Source organism: Channa argus, chromosome 15, assembly GCF_033026475.1.
Source record: "Channa argus isolate prfri chromosome 15, Channa argus male v1.0, whole genome shotgun sequence".
NCBI lineage: Eukaryota > Metazoa > Chordata > Actinopteri > Anabantiformes > Channidae > Channa > Channa argus.
Genome location: NC_090211.1, coordinates 3,589,949 through 3,609,375, shown reverse-complemented (window position 1 = coordinate 3,609,375; position 19,427 = coordinate 3,589,949). Strand labels below are relative to the sequence as shown.

General features: G+C 39.5%; 2 protein-coding genes across 2 annotated transcripts; both read left to right on the top strand.

Moving 5' to 3' along the window:
• The first annotated feature begins 596 nt into the window (after positions 1-596).
• Positions 597-4,711, top strand: LOC137099363 (keratin, type I cytoskeletal 13-like). Its single transcript, XM_067476108.1, has 7 exons — positions 597-1,013; positions 1,753-1,835; positions 1,981-2,137; positions 2,218-2,379; positions 3,009-3,134; positions 3,698-3,918; positions 4,499-4,711. The coding sequence occupies exons 1-7, from the start codon at positions 648-650 to the stop codon at positions 4,593-4,595; spliced, it is 1,212 nt and encodes a 403-aa protein (XP_067332209.1). The 5' UTR covers positions 597-647; the 3' UTR covers positions 4,596-4,711.
• A 5,464-nt stretch (positions 4,712-10,175) lies between these two features.
• krt92 (keratin 92) lies at positions 10,176-15,270 on the top strand. The gene is made up of 8 exons (XM_067476104.1): positions 10,176-10,655; positions 10,992-11,074; positions 12,171-12,327; positions 12,900-13,061; positions 13,143-13,268; positions 14,035-14,109; positions 14,234-14,382; positions 15,044-15,270. Exons 1-8 carry the CDS (start codon positions 10,233-10,235, stop codon positions 15,168-15,170), a joined length of 1,302 nt encoding a protein of 433 aa, XP_067332205.1. The 5' UTR covers positions 10,176-10,232; the 3' UTR covers positions 15,171-15,270.
• Positions 15,271-19,427: the final 4,157 nt, after the last annotated feature.

Below are 19,427 nucleotides of genomic sequence, written 5' to 3'. Positions count from 1 at the left end.
AGCCTGAAGCACTGAGAACCAGTGTGTCCGCTCACTAAATCAACTTTCATTTTATCAGCCTGCCTGTCATGTAGGGAATGTGACAATGTTTCGATTGTCTTCTTGCTGTCCATCAACATATCAACAGTGTTTTTCCGCAGGTTTATGTCAGCACATGAATCACTCTTCACTTTAGTTGCTCCAAGCTTGAGCTACTATTTGTTTGTCGAGTTACTTCGCTGCACTGTAAAGAGTTACATGTCAGAAACATACTAAAGGATGTTTTTTTATGTGGCCCAGTAAAATTTTGACTGAAAAGATAAACTGAATTAAACACAAAGTTTGCACAATAAAAAAAAAAACAGGGCTGGTTCATCCAGTAAGAAGTTTCAAAGGTGTCGGGCCTCTCTGACATGCTGCCTGGAGCCACAAGCCCTGGAGCTGAAGACATCAGGCAAAATGTTGAAACTTTCTCTGTTGTATTAAAGCCACCAGACCTGCTGGAACTTGCCCTTGGGCAATGCTGTGAAGCCCCAGCATGTTTGGCATGTTAACCGGACCGATGACCACCCCCCACATCCAACACTCAGGCAGAGGCATAAAAGGAGCTGACATCCCAGCAGCCCGTTACTCTCGTCTCAGAGCTGACGACCAGCCGACCAGCAGCCATGTCCTCCTTCTCCAGCCGCAGCAGTTCCATCATCACCTCTTCCCGCCGCTTGGGCAACATGACTGCTGGCAGCATGTACGGAGGAGCCGGAGGATCTGGAGTCCGCGTCTCCAAGGCCTCCTTCTCCTCCTCTGCCGGCAGTGGGTTCAACCTGGCCGAGGCCGTTGACATCTCCACCAACGATAAGGCCACCATGCAGAACCTCAACGACCGCCTGGCCAGCTACCTGGAGAAGGTGCGCTCCCTGGAGAAGGCCAACGCAGACCTGGAGCTAAAGATCAGGCTCTTTCTGGAGAGCAAGACCAAGCTAGAGGGACATGACTACACTGCCTTCAATGTCCGCGTTCATGAGCTTCAGGACCAGGTGAGAACAGGCAAATTAAAGCTTACTGAGTTTAGTTAGACATCATGTGACTTCTTTAGTCTGAATTTATCCTGTGCAGAAAGGTCACCAATGTTAAAGATGTGGTAACTCTATAAAACCTGAGTTTATTTACACAGAATGATAGAAAAATTATTATATAAAACAAAGAAACAAAGACAAAAATAATGTAACTGCTTACAAAGACTTTTCTGTGTTTAAATCTATGGTTGAATTTTTTCAACACCAGAGTTTCAACACCAGAGGATGAACATAGAAATAGAATTTAAAGTAGAGAAACCAGTTTTTCAATGAAGTGGAGGTGGGAGGGTGTGGACAGGTAACAGGTTACCAGGGAAACACCCGTCTCAATGTAAAGTCACATTTGTACAGTTTTACTTTTTTCACTGATGTTTTACTTTATACCTTATTTTCAATGTACTTGGTTGTTAGATTTTTACTTTAGACTTTTTAGGTGTGTAGGAGTTTCAGCATAAACATGTTAAAAACTACTCATGTTCCATCTGATTTTTATGTCTTGTGTAGTTGTATGTCTATTGTAGTATATTATATCTCTATGAAACACTCACAAGCTCAAGCTGTTTTCAGGGGCAGCCTGAGCCTTTTTTGGACCCTTAGCTGACCCCTTAAGCCCCCATTTCGTTTTACTGCAAATGAAACACAAGCTGAAATTAAAATACAATTAAATTATTCACTATTTTTTCTTCTTTCCTTTGCTCAGATTACTGTCGCTTGTCAAGGAAACGCAAGCCTTGCCATCGCCATCGACAATGCCAAACTGGCAACAGACGACTTCAAAATCAAGTAAGTCTGAATCAGAATCCCCTTTAATGTTAAGTCAAGTACAGAAACCGTACAAAATACAGATTGTATTTGTGTTTTTGTGAGCATGTTCTCTGATGAGTTGAATATTTGGGTCTTACATAATAAAATGTTTGTGATGTTTCAGGTATGAGAATGAGCTGAGCTTACGTCAGTCTGTGGAGGCTGACATCGCCGGGCTGAAGAAAGTCCTGGACCAGCTGACTCTGACCAGGTCTGACCTGGAGATGCAGGTGGAGGGTATGAAGGACGAGCTGATCCACATAAAGAAGAACTATGAAGAGGTAAGACCAGGAATACAAGACAACAAAACATAACACTTAAACAGTTAAAGACACTCAGGTATAATCATGGTTTTCTGCAGGACCTGCTGACTCTGAAGTCACAGGTGGGAGGTCAAGTTAATGTGGAGGTGGATGCAGCTCCACAGGAGGATCTGACCACTGTCTTGGCCGGAATCAGACAGCACTACGAGAATGTTGCCGCCAAGAACCGCAAGGAACTGGAGGCCTGGTTCCAGGCCAAGGTGAGACCACAAATATTATTTTCTTCATCTCAATGTGGTCACTATTACCCTGGACAAACCCAAAACTCAATATTTGGATTTTTTTAAAATGTTAGTTTAGTTGTTTAACACTTGTTGTTTACAGACCGATTTTAAGTTTCAAAACGTTAAAAATTCAAAACATACTCAAATCAAATCCAAACTCACACTCACTGGCCACTTTATTAAGTTTTCCTGTACAATCTAATATAATGTATTACAACGGCACAGCAATGAATTCTATATTAACAAGTTTATCATTTCTCGGTTTTAAGGTTAAAATGCTCAGATATAACAACTATTTGTTTATTATTGAGGTAAAAGTGGATGGTGGAGATGAAATGCATAATATTAAGTAAATATAAAGTGAAAGACTAAGTAAATACTCTTTAAACAAATACAGAGAGTCATCAAACAGCTAAAACAAAAAATTCTGTTTAGAAAGAACAAACCATCAAATAGCTCCTAGGGTTTCTTTTAGTTTTAGATTTGTGTTTTGTAACTTTTGGTTTTTAAAACATTATGTTTTATTTCCATGATCACCTAATAAATTAATATATAGTTTGGTTTAATTGTTTGGTAATAATAATAATAATACATGTGATCCACAGTCAGTGGAGCTGAGCAAACAGGTGGCAGAGAGCACTGAGTGTCTGCAGATATCCAAGTCTGAGATCAACGAGGTCAGACGAACTCTTCAGAGTCTGGAGATCAAACTGCAGGCTCAGATTAGCAAGGTAAGAAAACAGTCAACCCACCAAATCTGAATAACTTGACAAAACTGATCAGGTCAACTTCCATCCATCCCTTATCTGTCACCGCTTATCCTATGTGGGCCGTGGGGGGGCTGGAGCCTATCTCAGCTGTCATCCAGCGAGAGGCAGGGGTACACCCTGGACAGAGTGACATATACAAACACCTACAGGGAATTTTAGATTCAGCGGGTCAACATGCAATATTATTATATTATTATATGTAAGAATATATTAACTTTACAGTAGAAATAGGCAGATTCTTTTTTCACCCATTGATCTGTCACTGCTGATTGAATTTATTGATTTGTTGATAGATAGAATTTTCCAAAATATTCACGTGCAGGTCACCTTAGTAATTGCACACCTGCTGTTTAAACAATCTTTGCGTTAAGTACAAAAGTTTACGTTTCGTCTCAAATTCCCATGGACTTGTTTCTTTTCTGTGAAAAAAGAGTTTCCAGAATAAAGTCGAAATGAGGAGAATGTAAATGCTCATTTTATTTCAGAGTAAAACTGTCAGGCTGTTCACCCTGTTTCTCAAACAGAAAGGAGCCCTTGAGGTGACTCTGGCTGAGACCAACAGCCGTTACTCCAACATGCTGGCAGGTTACCAGAGGCAGGTGGGGGCTCTGGAGGAGTCGCTGACACAGCTGAGGGCTGACCTGCAGAACCAGAAGGTTCAGTACGCCGAACTGCTGGACATTAAGACCAGACTGGAGCTGGAGATTGCTGAATACAGGAGGCTGATGGACGGAGAATCCGAGAGGTTTGTGCTTTGATCACTTTGATCTAAGTTACAATTTTCTCCTCCTACACGTTCTATGCTACCAGTCTTATTTAGTTTTATTTTATTTACTGCATATTTTCAGGACATCAACTTATAAAAGAGTAACTACAAACTATGTTAAAAAGTTAACTTAAAACTCCAATTACTAAGAGCTAATTCCTTCATAAGGCAAAAAATATACAACACATGTAACACAACACATACAATACATGTAAATGTCTTTATACTACAAGGTCTAAAACTGTATGTGTCTGACTGTACTGTGTGTATTTATTTTAGTACAGAGATATTTACAGATTACTGTCCTCTTGGAGGTGCTGTTGGACACTAAAACATAAAGAGAATCAACTTTAGAGAAAAACAAAACCACACAGCTTCATTTTTGCACATATAATAATACAAACCATAAAATTCCACAGTGTGTACTATAAGTGCTCATTGAGTTGGATAATAACTTAAAAACTCTCTTTATTGGTTGTTTTCTCATTTAGGAATTAAAGGTAAAACACACAAAAAGGTCAAACAAAAGTCACTGAATTTCTCCTTTGTTGTCCTGCAGCTCCTTCACAACCACCACTACCACCAAAACCACCCGGGTGGTGACCGTCGTGGAGGAAGTTGACTCCTCTGGAAAAGTGACAACCATCACCTCCTAATAATGAGACCTAATATTAAAGCAAACACATCTCTGACCAATCAGTTGCTGCAAACTAAGTGTGTGCTGTTCAACTCTGTGTGAGGGTCTGAAATAAAAGTGAAGTGTGATGCTTCAGTTGGTCCACATGCTCTTATTTGACTCTGACTTTATTTGGCAGAATATTTTTTCACATTAAATATAGAATAATGTATTTTAGAATTTTAGTTTTAGATAAAAGTAAGATTTGTAAAATATATTTTTACATTTGTACACGCACATTTTTAAAAAAATTGTTAAGGTTCTTAAAGGTAAGAAGTAATAAGGTAGTTTAATATGGTAATAAGCCAAACTTGCACTGTGGTTGATTATTTTGATTTTCTGCTACTTTACACTTCAAAGAACCTTTACAAAGATTTGTAAATGTAATTTCAATGCACAGTATTTATTTCATTTAGTTAATTAAGTTTAATTGCAGATTAAACATAATCAACAAATCCAAGTGTATTATTCTTTAGGTCAAGATGCATAAGGGAAATTCACAAACCACCCTCCAGTGCATCAGTGTCCACTATTATGTTATCCAACAATATAATACACGTGATTCTGCATGAATGCAGAAGTATATATTCAAACAATTTTGCACAACTAGTAAAAACTGGGTTTTCATGACAACTACTAAAATACTCAGAAAACTCTGTACATGACTGTAGACCAATAAGCTCCAGCTGCTAATGTATCTGATACATTAATTTAACTAATTTATCCAAACACAAGAGGCCCTGGATGTTACTTATTGACACAGGAATGAAGGAATAACTGTGAGAATGCAAGTTTTGACACTAACACAACAAGATACAGAGTGAAGACGTATCACTCAGATTTCTCAGTGGTGTGTTGACATCACGTCACATAGTGCGTTTTTTACTTTAAGGGGTTCAGGTTAAGGTGGTACAGAAAACACTAAAACTACAGAAACAGTTCACTTACAGCAGTGTCACAGAGTATGGAGCCTCTGGCCACAGTACATGTAGACACTGGCTACAGAGACCATTTTAACTAACTTATTACCTTAAGACTTACAAGATACAATAACCTGTTGCCCTAGTGTCATTTTAACCAGTGAGTACAAAGAGATTTAGAGAGCTGGACACTTCTCACTCTTGCAGCGATGAAAATGTTCTTTTCAGCAGCAGCCTCTCCTCAAACTGTAGGTGCACATCATTTCAAATACCAAGATGAAGATTATCTAGTTTATTATCTTCTTATTTGCAGCTTTGGACTATTGCAAGATGTAGAGCAATTGGCCACAGTATAAATAATTTTACTTTTACATTACTTTGAATGGGCCTGATGCAGCTGATAAAAGTATTAATATTGTTATGTACTGTATGTTTACAGATGAGTCAGTGGAGGAGAACATCCTACAGAGGAATGACAGTGTTAAACATTTTAACATATGGTATTGATAACATTCTTTTAAATAAATATTGGTAAATATTTATTGTGTTCAGCACAGTATTCTTAGTCCAGCAGATGAAGCAAACTGTTTTAAAGTAGGAAGGGTGATAGTGGAAACATCACTGTGTCAGATGTGACTGTGCAGCAGTGGTAAACGGCTCACATGGTTCACAGCAGGTATGAAAGCTCCTTCACAGGTCAGGAGTCACTCTGGTGACATGATTATGAAAAATCCCACTGCAGCCTAAGAGACATCTGTAAAACTGTCGACAAGTGTTTTTTTTTTATTCCTTTTCCTATAAATATTTAAACTAATTCTCAACGTGATGAATTTCTATGAATAAGGAGCTCTATCTATCAAAGGAGGGCCACACATTCCAAAAGCAAAACCAGAAGCCAGAAAAACTCATGCACCAAGCGTGTACTGGATGGGCACATCCCTGGAATTTTACTATCATGCCTCAGGGAAACAAGCCACGCAAGACAACACTCTGGAGAACTGCTGGCTGACAGGATTTTGAAATAAGTGAAGAAGAAAAGAAAATCAAAACTGACTTCACAATGGAAGCAGAAGCTCTTCAGAAGTACTGTCTGATTCATTTCTTTCCTTGTGGGCTTGTGATCCATCTTGTTCACTTTGGCCCATAATACAGCATTAAAAAACATTTGCATTTTAATACATTAATAAATAAAATGTGACCAAATCATTTCACCTTATTTTAAAGGGGATGTGCACTGTGAGTGACTTTGAGAAAATGTGTCCAATAACCGACACCTTACTGTCTCCGTACATCTCTGTAGTGCACATATAAAGAATTAAGTTTTATTATTTAGTTTTATTTTAGATTTTTACTCTTTTTTCCAATTGTGCACGTATTAATGTGGAAACTGGAGTTTGAGTACAAAATGAAAAAACATCATGTGACAAATCAGTGAACTGAATCAATGCCGCAATTTTTGTACAATTGTAATCCAGCATTTTTGACTGTTTTAATAAAAGAGAACAGTGTTAAACTCCAACCATTATAGGATGCGGTATTATTTATTTGGGTGTCTGCCTCCCTATATGGTGACAGTTTTGTTCAGATCATACAGTGAAATTCTGGTAAATAGTCTGGTTGGCTCTACATGTCCAGTTTTTATGCTACTACAGGCTCATCATTTTAGTATTTATAGCCCTTTAAATTAGATCAAAGAAGAAACATAGATTAATGTGCTCTGACTCTCTCACCTGTTTACTCTGATCTGTGTGACCCCACCTGACGTCTAAATTTCTGTCCCAATCTATTAGAGTTACTCTTTCACAGACAGTTTTATCCAAAGCGACTAAGAAGCATGCAGTAGACACTAAGGACTTTTTAAGGGTCAGCATCTTGACCAGGGACACGCTGACATGTAGCCAGGAGGAGCAGAGAGTCAAAAGCACTGATCCCGTGCTTCACGAACAAATTGTTCTACCAACTAAGCTACAGTTCCACCCTCTACTGCAACGTATTTGAAGGTGCCTCTGTAAAAGCAGCACATTTTTGGATGAAAGGTGAGCAATGGCTTGGCTTAGTGCAATATTGTTGACATTGTCATCAAGCAGAGAAAAACACACATCAAACTGGCAGGAAACAATGAGCGGCATGAAGCCAGGTGTAGAAACAGGTTTCTTAACATGCAAGTATTAAGATTCACTGATCACTTCGAACCAAGCGTTTCAGTTTCACTGTTTTTTTTTTTTTTACCATTTCCCAAGTACAGATTGTGTGCAGTGTTTAGGGTGTGATCAACTCTCTTAAATGCAGGTGATGAAAGATGGGACGCTGTGAGTTGGGTGTGTGCTTTGACAAAAGTTGGAATGGGGAGAGGTGGTCATAAATACACTCAGAGGCAAGTACAATAAACAGGTGACAAGGGGGAGGATTTAAACAGTGAAACCGTTCAAACAGAGGCTGTTTATTGAGTAAAATGCATGGAATACAGCTGACAAGTACCACTCATTGCTTTTGATGTGCAGAGTTCAGGTTAGGGTCAAAGATTTGGACTCTTTTTAGACAAAACCAGTTACATAACCATTAAAAACATGTGAGCAGGTTAAACCACTCATGGGCCAGTTGTGAAGTTGTGTCAGTTTTTCTTCTCAGAACAGAAGTGAATGTAAGGATCACTGAGATGTTATTTTAGATTAATACTGATTGATTCATGTGACATTTTGTACCGAACTTCTCACATTAGTCCCATTTGTGACCTCAGTGCTCAACATGGTGTCTGTACTCTAATCTTAGTCAAACTCTCCTTATCACAAGTTTAAAGGTATTATATTATTATCTCTTCTCCTGCAGTGGATTGTGGTTGAAAAAGGTTTTTAAACTTTCAAACATAAAAAAACTTTAAATAAATGTTTGTCAAATTTTGACAGTCATGAATTACAAAAGAATAATGTGGAGACCTTGAGGACTCTGTAGTTCTTAGGACCCAATGTCTGAAAGCCAATAAAAAAACACAAGTGATGAGGTGTAAAACATGCTGCTACAACACGTCAATGTGCCTTAATCATGCACCTCACATATGGGCCGACTAACCAGTGACGTGTTGTAGGGGGGCTGGAGCTGTCGTTGGGAGAGACGTGGGGTACACCCTGGACAGGTCTATATTCTGTCTCAGGGCCAACGCAGAGAGACAAACATAGATAGACAAACATCCACAGTCACATTCACACCTATGGGCAATTTTTAACAGTTAAGCTCACACACATGTCTTTGGACTGTAGTCTGGACTGTAGACTGAGTTCAGAGTCGCCACAGCAGATCATCGTCCGCATGTCGATTTGGCACAGTTTTTACTCCAGATGCCCTTCCTGACGCAACCCTCCCCAATTTCTACCGGGCTTGGACCGGCACTGCACAGCCGGGGAGGGGAATGGGCTGTTAGGGGATCAGTGTCTTGCCCAGAGACACTTCGACATATAGATCCAACCACTGAACCTGTGGTTTTTGGACGACTGCCTTTACCAACTAAGCTACAGCCGCCCCTTAACTGGGAGGAAACTGGAGAACCATGAGGAATCCCACACAAGAACAGGGAGAACATGCAGACTCCACACATTTCACAGTCAGTGGCCGACACAAACCTGTAACCTTCTATCTGCGAGGCTGCAGCACTGAGCACTGCACCATCATGCTGCCCTGTAATTACTGTATATTAAAGAAAAAACCTGTAAGAACACATTGTGTGTTCTTTAACAAAAGGAAATTAAATTTAACATCAGAGCACAAATATCAACGTTTTTAAAACATGTAAAATTATGTCCTCTGGTCTTTTCCTGTGGTAGCTCGGTTTATTTATTAAGTCCTTTGAGTTGGGAAAATTCTATTGATTCTCCACAGTTTGGACATGGAGGCCAAGAGACACGAGACTATGGTGATTACTCAGTGACTAAATAAGACGTGGATGAGACGGGTAAAGAAGCAATAACAAACTTATGATATTGCCTCACTCTGTCTCGTAACTTCGGTACATTTCAAACATACATTAAGTCATTAGCTTCTGACACTTATACAGCAGATATTCATATATTTAATTTGTATATTTAAAGCACATTCCAGATTTCATTGTTGTCTTCATTTGGTTCTGGCCTAATCCTTCCTCAGCGTCTTGTGTTGCAAAAACATTTTATGGTACCTGCTTGTACTTTTCTGGTAATTAAGCAAACGCCTCTTCTCTATTGTAATTCAGAAGAATTGTAATTTTGAAAGCTATAATTAACTTGCACCTGTTCTTGGTGCCAACTGTTTAATTATCTCAGATGTCACACTGTGAAGGTAACTGACATTTACAAAAGCTTTCCTAGCAAACAAGCTGCTTTTGACAGACTCAACTTTTCCTGCCTGCTCTGACAGCTTGGCTCTCTCGCGTGTCCCTGCTGGGTAATAGTAGTATAAAGGTCGCACGTCGCCGCTGGCTTCTAGACATCTATATCAACAGAAGCCATCGTTACGCACATGAGCATGTTTGAAAGTTGCGTTATCTTTTCTGACCATACCTAACCACACCCCGGACAGGCGTCCTCTGCACATACCTGGATCCCAGCCTCACCTGCTGAGTGATTGATAGTTATCTTTGACTGCAGGTGGTTTAAATAAAAGCCGAGAGTCGTTTGGCTCCTCAATCTCCTCTCTGCGTTGTCTCCAGCTGAAACACAAAAACATCCACCATGAGCTCCAGCTTTTACTCTCGCTCTTCCTCCAAGTCAACGAGGACCATTGGGAGCTCCAGTGGCTCCATGATTGGCATGAGTGGTGGTGGACTGGTGACACCCATGAGGGCTGGCAGTGTGTATGGTGGAGCAGGAGGCCATGGTGTCCGCATCTCATCTGCTTCCACGGGTGGTGGCCTCCGTGGTGGCTACTCATCCTCCGTCACATACAACATGGACGACAGCCTCATTGGCAATGAGAAGTTCGCCATGCAGAACCTCAACGACCGCCTGGCCACCTATCTGGCCAAGGTGCACTCCCTGGAGAAGGCCAATGCCGAGCTGGAGCTGAAGATCAAGCAGTTTATTGAGAGCAGGGTTGGACCTGCCAACAGGGACTACAGCGCCTTCTTTGCCACCATCGCTGACATCAGTCACAAGGTAACACTCATCCTCATTCTTAAGTTTTTTCTTGAATAGAAGAGGCTACATTTGCACAGAGGTTGTTTCATGAGATCTCTGAATTTTTTTTCAAGCATTTATTGTAGCTCAAAATGTTTGCATCTCCCTTGATAAATTAATTGAATCTAACTTTAACTGTTTTCTGGTGAAGGACCATTGTAATAGTTCAATGTGCATTAAATATTATTTTGATTTAAAAAATCATTGTTTTAGTCTTTTCAGCATTTCAAAATAAGAGGATGCAAACTCTAGCACCAAACTGTACAAGTAAGTGATTAAGAAACAGCACTGGTCGTGAACCCTGTTTGTCTCCAGATCCAGGAAGCCATCAGGGTGAACGGAGCCATCCACCTCAGCATCGACAATGCCAGTCTGGCTGCAGATGACTTCAGGATCAAGTGAGTCCACATGTCTCCCCCCACCTCCCCCCTCCACCAAGTAAATATTAGCTCTTAATGAGAACATTAAAGCCACAAAATGAAATCAAGCAAAATACACTCAAACCCTCCTCTGCCCAACCCGTCAAATTAAAATGATTAAACAACAATGAGGAAGCTAGACAACTCATCAGATAAGCAGAAAGTCCTTTTTTCTAGCTGAAGCACAGCCAGAGCTGTTGTGTGAGTTTATGTCACTGAAGCCTTAGGCAAGTTTTAGAAGCTTTGAACAAATGTCTACTAAAAATATATATAAATAATTAAGAATTAATAAATGACAACATGACGTCACAGATTAAAAAAAAATAACTTTTTTGATTACCCATGATACCAATATTGCAACATGTGTTATACATTTTCTGCAAACGTATTAACAATTAAAAATTATCTCTCATTCACAAAACCATTCAGACCCAATGTTTGCTTTCATTTACCTCTAGATGAGAAAACAGAATTGATTGGACACAGTGTAGCTAAGAAGTATAATGTTTCACAATTTTCTCTGCCTGTCACGACAAAACCAAGTCATGAAGTCCGAGGAAGGAACACAGCAGCTACCCCCCACAGTAACAGTGAGGGGAAAACCCCCTACTGCTACTGTTGGCTGAGAAAGTTAAATCAGTGAAAACTTGACAGCATGAGAACACAGATTTACAGTGATAAAGGAAAAGTTAACAGTAGTGAAGTGACAGGTGTTTACTGCTGTAGGTGAGATTTAAAGGTTTAATAAGACAGTCAAGTTTCAGGTGCATGTTTTTCAAATGTATAATTATGCAAAGTAATGTTAAAGGTATGTTTGAGGAAGTACTGGGCCACAGCATGTTGTGTGCACTTGTGATCCTAAAGTTATAAAAACTCCTCACTAAGACCAATTCAAATGTTTGATGTTTAAGAAATAAATTGTGGTGTTAATCAAACAGCTGATTGGCTGTGCTGATGTATTATGTAGATTATGCATAGCTGTAAAATAAAATAGGCTGAAAGGCTCTAACAGACTTATACCAGAGTTTACATTGTTCATACAATCAGCAGAGCCACACACCTTCTTCCTGCGCAGGTATGAGAATGAGATGGCCATGCGTCAGTCGGTTGAATTCGACATTGCGGCGTTGAAGAGCGTCCTAGAAAACCTGAAACTGGCCAAGACCGACCTGAGCATGCAGATCGACGCTCTGAAGGAGGAGCTGCTCTACCTTAAGAAGAACCACGAGGAGGTGAATGAGCACGGCAAACACTGTAACCAAATTTTGTTTAGCTGAGTTCACTTACAGGCCTGCTTAACAGAGAAATACAATTAAATCCAATTTGTTTTTTACATTTAAAATGAAGTTACAATTTGGTGTTATAAATCGTAATTCAGCGTGGGTTTAAAGATAGAAATTGAAAACCTCATATTCATAATGAATTACACCACAAAACAGGTCAGACTTCAAATTCAAATCCTTTTATTTAAAATTCCACATAATGGAAGAAGCTACAGAAATCATAGGTGATTCAACAATGTCCCTCTGGCGGCCTCTAGTGGCTTTGTTTCTCATTGTGCACAATATCTACAGTCCAGTTTAGTCTGACATTGCAAAGTTTTTATTTTTCAGTTTTTTAAAACAATTTTTCCATCTTATCAAAGCATAAAACTACAATCAGTAGAAATGTCAATTCAAGTCCTTATGAAGAACAATTAGAAATGAATATGTGGGACTGGAGGGGAACTAGTGGTTTTCTGAGGTGATAATAATAATGCAGAAACACATTATCCTTGCATTTGTTTATGTCTCTTCAACTGTAGGAGCTGGTGGCAATGAGAGCTCAGATGAGCGGTCAGGTCCATGTCGAGGTGGATGCCGCTCCAGGACAGGACCTCGCTAAGATCATGGCTGAGATCAGGGAGCACTACGAGGCCGTTGCGGCCAAGAACCAGAAAGCTGTGGAGAGCTGGTTCCATGCCAAGGTAACACTATGACATCGATTTTTGCAGATGGATGAATTTACGTGTACGCAGTGGTTTAACTTGTCCGTTTGTCCGGTGCAGACGGAGGCTCTGAACAAAGAGGTGATCAGTCACACGGCCTCCCTGCAGACGTCCAGGTCAGAGGTCACAGAGGTCAAACGTACATTGCAGTCTCTGGAGATTGAGCTGCAGTCTGCATTGAGCTTGGTGAGTGAAACATGATATTCCAATCAGGATGTCGTAAAAAAAGAAACACAGAAATGCCGCCGCTGGTGGGAAAAATGTTACTTTGACTAATGTTATGTCCCTGGTCTAGGGGAAACTAGGCAAAACACGATGTGTTTCCCCCTCTTTCAATTCCCAAGCAAAACCAGTACAACCAAGTTTTCCAAAAAAACAATAAGACCAATTTATTTGCTTCAGAAGTGAGCAGTTCCTAAAACAACAAACAAAAGACTCTAACAAAAACCCCACCTTACCTAACCCAACACTAAATAAAAAACAGAAGGCTGAGTTGGTTGGAAGTGGCAGAGGTGGAGAGAGCGAGAGCTGCTGTCATCTAGGGTATATGAAGTTTGTGGTATCATCTTGTCTAAATCAGGTGGCGGCAATTAATTCAAACGACCCAATCCATGGGCCCCAGCTTTGGCCCATCCCCCCAGACAAACCAACACACACCCACATACACACTCAAACACACCCACACAAAACACACAAGGAGGAGGAGAGAGAGAGATACAGCAAAAACAATCCCTAACAATAACAATACAAATAATGACCCAGTTCATAACACTAATTTGAAATGTAACCATAATTCATGGATTTCTGAATCGGTCTGACCTCCCTGTTTTTCCTTCATGTGTTGTTAATGCAGATAAAATCAAATTATAAACATCATATTGGTGCATCAAACTGTGGTAAATGATGTGTCTTTGACTACTTTGACTACAATTTTCTGTGTTTTTCTCTGTAGAAAGCGACATTGGAAGCATCTCTTGCTGATATACAAAACCGCTACTCTTCACAGCTCTCCAGATACCAGATGCAGGTGAAAGAAATTGTCGAAGGACATTTATTTGATCATTATGGTTTGAGAATTCCACTCAGATAATCTATGCTTTTTCCACTACAGTTTGATTAAACCTGTGAATCTTCTCTTTCTCAACCTGCAGGTGTCATCCCTAGAGGAGCAGCTGGTGCAGCTGAGAGCCGACCTGGAGCGTCAGGGACACGAGTACAAGATGCTGCTGGACATCAAGACCAGACTGGAGCTGGAGATTGCCGAGTACAGGAGGCTGCTGGATGGAGAGGCCACCAGCAGGTGAGGCTCAGCTGGAGGGTCAACACCTTATTAATTTGTCTGTGGTATTTGAATGTTCTGGAGAGCTAGTAAACTAGTATTTAATGTTTTAAATTTTTGGTCTTTATTAGATTTAGCCTACTTTAAGAAAGAAAAAATGAAAGGAAGAAGAAATGTGTAAATAAATAGATAGATATGATTAAGTAAATAATCGATAAGCAGAAAGTAATTAGGTTGTAAATTCTTAGTTAGAAGGAATAAGTAGAAAATAGTAAAACTAGTTGTACCACGCAATTGATAAGTAAGTGTTTAATAATTAAGCGTTAAGTAAAATAAATAAATGTGAATTGAACCAGTAAGTATGAAATACATATGTGAATATATAGTTATTCGTTTTTAAGTAGTGTGTATACTGCAAGTACTATAAGAAGTACTTACTATAAGCAGCAAGATGAAGGGGTCAAGTAGGAAATAAAAAGTTATTGGTAAGTTTCTTTGCAAAGTAACAAAAATTAATTATTAGTTTATTAGTAGTAAGCATTTAATATTAACCAAATATGAACGAGTACTTATTAATAACAATATCAATAACAAGTAACTAAGCAACAGAAAAAACATCTAGACATGTAGAAAAACACAGAAATTAAAATCTCTTACCCTTTGTTTTCTGATTGGTCGACAGTATCAGCACCTCATCCACCAAGTCCACTACGACCAAGAGGGTGGTGACAGTGGTGGAGGAGGTGGTTGACGGCCATGTGGTCTCCTCGAAGTCCTCCACCTCATCTTCCAGCTTCCAGAGCCATTGAGCAGCGGCTGATGACGACAGTCATATTCATTGTAGTCAGGGATCATGTTGAAATGAGAATTTGATGACCTCTGAACAATAAAACGAGAGTCTAAAAAATACTGTTTGGTGTGTGTGTGTGTGTGTTATTTTTATGTTTTTATTTCAAATAGTTTCACTGAAACATATTGTCCCATATTGTGTCTCCAGGAACAAGATAAAATCAGGGCCACAACTTGACCTGACACTATATTGAATTCAATGCATGTGCCCCCACAGTGCAGCAAATGTAGGTCGGTAAAGGAGAAAACACACCACAGACCTGTAATCAGGGTAAAGTTCTTTAAAGTGTGTCTCTATATGCGATACACTGAAATAAACAGTCCTCATGAGAGTCTCTTCAGTGCCTTGTAACGGACTGCAACTAAATAAAAAGACAGTACAGTATCAGTTACCGTAGTAATGAGGGTGCACTTGGAGAAAAACTGTGAGGTATCTGTGTCCTATGAGACTTTCCATGGACTGGACTCCTCAGTGTAGAAGTATCCATTTTGTAGACAAACCAGTAGGAAAACAAAGTGCCCTTATTAAATATTGTAAATGTTGCAGACATGATTTATTGCTGGACTAATCTTGAGCCTAACTTGTACAGTGAAGCCTAACAGCTATTTGCAATGACAGTGGAAGTCAGACCTGTGGCCAGGCATGTTCAAAAGCTTTCAAAATGTATCCTGTCGTGAAAGTGTTATGAGGGCTGGGAAAAATCCTTTCGAGCCAGTGCAAATGTCTCGATGAGGGTGAAAACATGCAAGGTAAAAGGACTAGTGCAGCTCTGTATGTCAGTGTTTTTCAGTCTTGCTCCTTGAGGCAACACAGTCCATCTCCTCCCACTCTACTACACAGGCGAGTGACCTTCAGCTCTGATAATTCCTACGTGTAGACAGCATCCAGAGTTGATCGGGCTGATGTGAGCCAGGTGTACTGGGACAAGGAGGGACGGACAGCGTGTTGGACTCTGTGCCTGCAGGACAAGGACTGAAATCCCCTGTTGTATGCAATAACTCCAGATGTTTTATTGATTTTCCTTATTTTCAGAAAACCAAATTCCACCACGTCCCATTGGGAGCACCAGCTTCAAATTAGATTCAACTTTACTGTCACTGCACACGCAACACAAAGACAACAAAATGCAGTTTAGTCAGTCTAACGAAAAAAGAGACTGAAGATTGAGGTCATGAGCTGCCATGTTTGCAATAAATGTAACTCAGAAGCGTAGATGAATAATAATTTAATATTAGTTAAAGTGTCTTTACTTAAAACTTTGTTACTTTATAAATTCATAAATTGATATATTATAAAAAATGAGCCTGACATTAAAACCTCCCGGTTGGAGATTCAAACCCAGAGAAGCAACAGCGCTGCCCTCTTCTGGTCCTTCTGGGCACATGAACACCCCTCTGCTGTCATGTCATACTCTTCAAACATTCTAATTCCTTTTCATTTATATTGTTCTTGTATCATTTAACATCTCACTCTGTAACATTTGACATGTCTTCCAGAGCTTTCATTCTTAAAAACCTGTCAGCGTCTTGGCTACATCGGCATCTCTGCATGCTCTTTCATGCCCAAGATCCCGAGAGATTCGATTTCCTCCTATCAAAAAAACGCCTGAAAAATGGATTAGAACTCAATACCCTCCTTTTTTTCAGTCTTCTCCGAATGTCAGAATGTGTAATTTGACATGTTTTCTCACGCACATGAAACGAAAAAAGAAAAATGCTATTGTTTATTATTGCTAATGTTATTATAGCAACATTTTACAGTATATGTAAAATGTCATTGTTTTTAAAAGTTTTTTTTTGCCTTAAAAAGATTTTTGATACTGTGTTTTTGTGCATGTGCAGATGGATGAACTGCAAGCAGAAGTGTGAAGTATTTTAACACACAAATGGACGAACAATGTGCTAACTGCCATCTAACAACAGGACCAATGTTAACTTTAGGCAATGCTTTCATTTTATTTGAACTCAAACCATGTTTTTACAAATGTTTGTACCTTTTGGTCCCAAATTTAGAAATGTTGCGGTTCTGCATTTGTTTTTGTAGCCATAATAATGAAAATCTGGCTAATTAAAACAACTGTCTGTAGTCATATGTAGGGGCTGATATAAACAGGCTATAGAAGATGTGCAGAGAACATCAGCTAAAGTTCTTTATTGTGGCTTTGTCCCTTCGTTCAGCTATTTTCCCTTATACTTATCTATTATATGTGTCCTCCTGATTTTGAGACATTGGATGGAGATTTAGATTTAGGTTCTATATTTACCAGATTCCACTAAGAAGTCTTTACAGAATGTGTTCCAGCGGTGAGCCGGGGATATCAAGGCAAAGCAATGTCTCTGTAAATACCATGAGTCCACAGCAGCCTCTGTAGGTTCTCTCACTGCAACAAATAGATTCAGACAGTCATTTGTAAAAATAATAACTTATTCTTTATCATCTTTACAAGTTTGTTGTTCTCAGTCCTACGCCTGTAAATGTTAAATGGGACAACCCCCAACAATGACTTTCAATATATGTTTCTAGTGACACACGTTATGGCAGTTATGTACAGAAATTCCTACTGACTATTCACCATAATGCAGTTTTTCCTCTTCTCCAACACTTCAACGGCACAACTCCATACAGTATACTAGAAATCCCCCCCACTTGACAAAATGTTCTCACTGTCTATCCCAAGCATAAAAACACATAAACACATGCTTCAGCAGCAGGAGAACCAGAGAACCATCTTAAAAGTATGAATCATTGAACGCAGTAAACAGGAGCAGCAGCCGCAGGCTTTACTACTTGAACCTCCCACACAGTGTTTAATGTTCCTTCTGGTTCTCTAAACTACTGTCTATATTTTTGATTTAGAATTTTATCTGTCTGATGATGGGAATTCATAAAAAGTTCAATCTGAGCGCAGCCTGATATTTACCCTTTTATTTATGGCCAGCTTCTCCTCTGCCTCAGGCCACTTGTCAACCTGCTGTAACCCTACTCTCAACCTACATACTTAATGTATATACGATCATTTTAATGATGGGATTGTGTGCAGGAGGCTAATTCCTCTGTGAAAGTAGTGGAGTACTAGCAGACAGTTAGCTCTGCCACCTCCTGTCCAGCATGACTCATCAGTGCCCTTACATATATTTCTGTGTATTTCCTCTTTATTTCATACTGTTTACTGCATCTTTCTTTTGATAAATGTATTTTCTGATGTTGAAAATGAGGGTTTGTATTTTAAATACAGAGCAAACCTTTAGTTATATCCTTTTTATTGTGACATACACTGTGATACATGACACAGGCTGAGTAGGTGCAAGTGGCTTCTGTGTTTTTAACAGTGCAGTATTTGGGCTTAGGTTGAAGGGGCCATTACAAATAGTGACGTGCAAAACCACTTGTTTCGTTGCCAATTCGATACTAACTGAAATTCAGCCAGGAATCCCTGATACCAGTACTGATCATTTGTATCCCCCTCCCCCCATAAATACAGGGAAAAGAGATGGGTCCAGAAAACAGAGACTGATGGAAAAGAGGAGATAAGGCTTATCTTTAAAGACTTGTATTGCTGCTTTTATTAACCACAAATGGTGCCACCCAGGCTGCATTATATTAGAAAATCTCAAATGCTGGCAGCCCTGATCTTTATGTAGATATTGATGGTAGCATTACTTTCTTTATATTAGCATCATTATTTATTTTACTATTAATTTACACAAATTTAAATAAGGTATTTTTGGTTGGCTCCTTTTGGTTCAACATGAAAACACAAAGTAAAGTCTAAACAGACTTGAATCACTTTGGGCCAGCGATAAACGTTGCCATAGACCCACACTGGATACCTGGATAATGCTGCAAATGCCAAAGGACTTATTTTCTCGAACGGCACCTTTCCTCACCTCAGCCACTTTAGTCTGCAGCTTCACAAAATTATCACACTCTGTATAGTTGCAAAGTCTCAAATGTTTAACGAGAATCTCAACACTTTTCTCAGTAGCTCACATATATAGATGGATTTACATGGACTTAAAATGACCCACTATTGTGTTTGGCCCCTTGTTTGTCGCAGCTCTTGTATCTGTAGGACACTCTCTCCTGTTGATGATAAGTACCTCAAGTGCAACTACAAAAAAAAAATATATGTATATTAAAATTTAAAAAACTGTCTTCGGCAACTTCAGCAGGTAATATGAATGTATCCCATTTCATGTGGGGTTCTTGTTAGTTC

What these genes read in the sequence shown, in the direction of transcription:
- LOC137099363 (XM_067476108.1), top strand. Translation starts at nt 648, where the DNA reads ATGTCCTCCTTCTCCAGCCGCAGCAGTTCCATCATCACCTCTTCCCGC. An exon ending in AGGCCTGGTTCCAGGCCAAG is followed by an intron (nt 2,380 to 3,008) that starts GTGAGACCACAA and finishes TGTGATCCACAG; the next exon opens with TCAGTGGAGCTGAGCAAACA. An exon ending in TGCAGGCTCAGATTAGCAAG is followed by an intron (nt 3,135 to 3,697) that starts GTAAGAAAACAG and finishes TTTCTCAAACAG; the next exon opens with AAAGGAGCCCTTGAGGTGAC.
- krt92 (XM_067476104.1), top strand. Translation starts at nt 10,233, where the DNA reads ATGAGCTCCAGCTTTTACTCTCGCTCTTCCTCCAAGTCAACGAGGACC. An exon ending in GCAGATGACTTCAGGATCAA is followed by an intron (nt 11,075 to 12,170) that starts GTGAGTCCACAT and finishes CTTCCTGCGCAG; the next exon opens with GTATGAGAATGAGATGGCCA. An exon ending in GATGGAGAGGCCACCAGCAG is followed by an intron (nt 14,383 to 15,043) that starts GTGAGGCTCAGC and finishes ATTGGTCGACAG; the next exon opens with TATCAGCACCTCATCCACCA.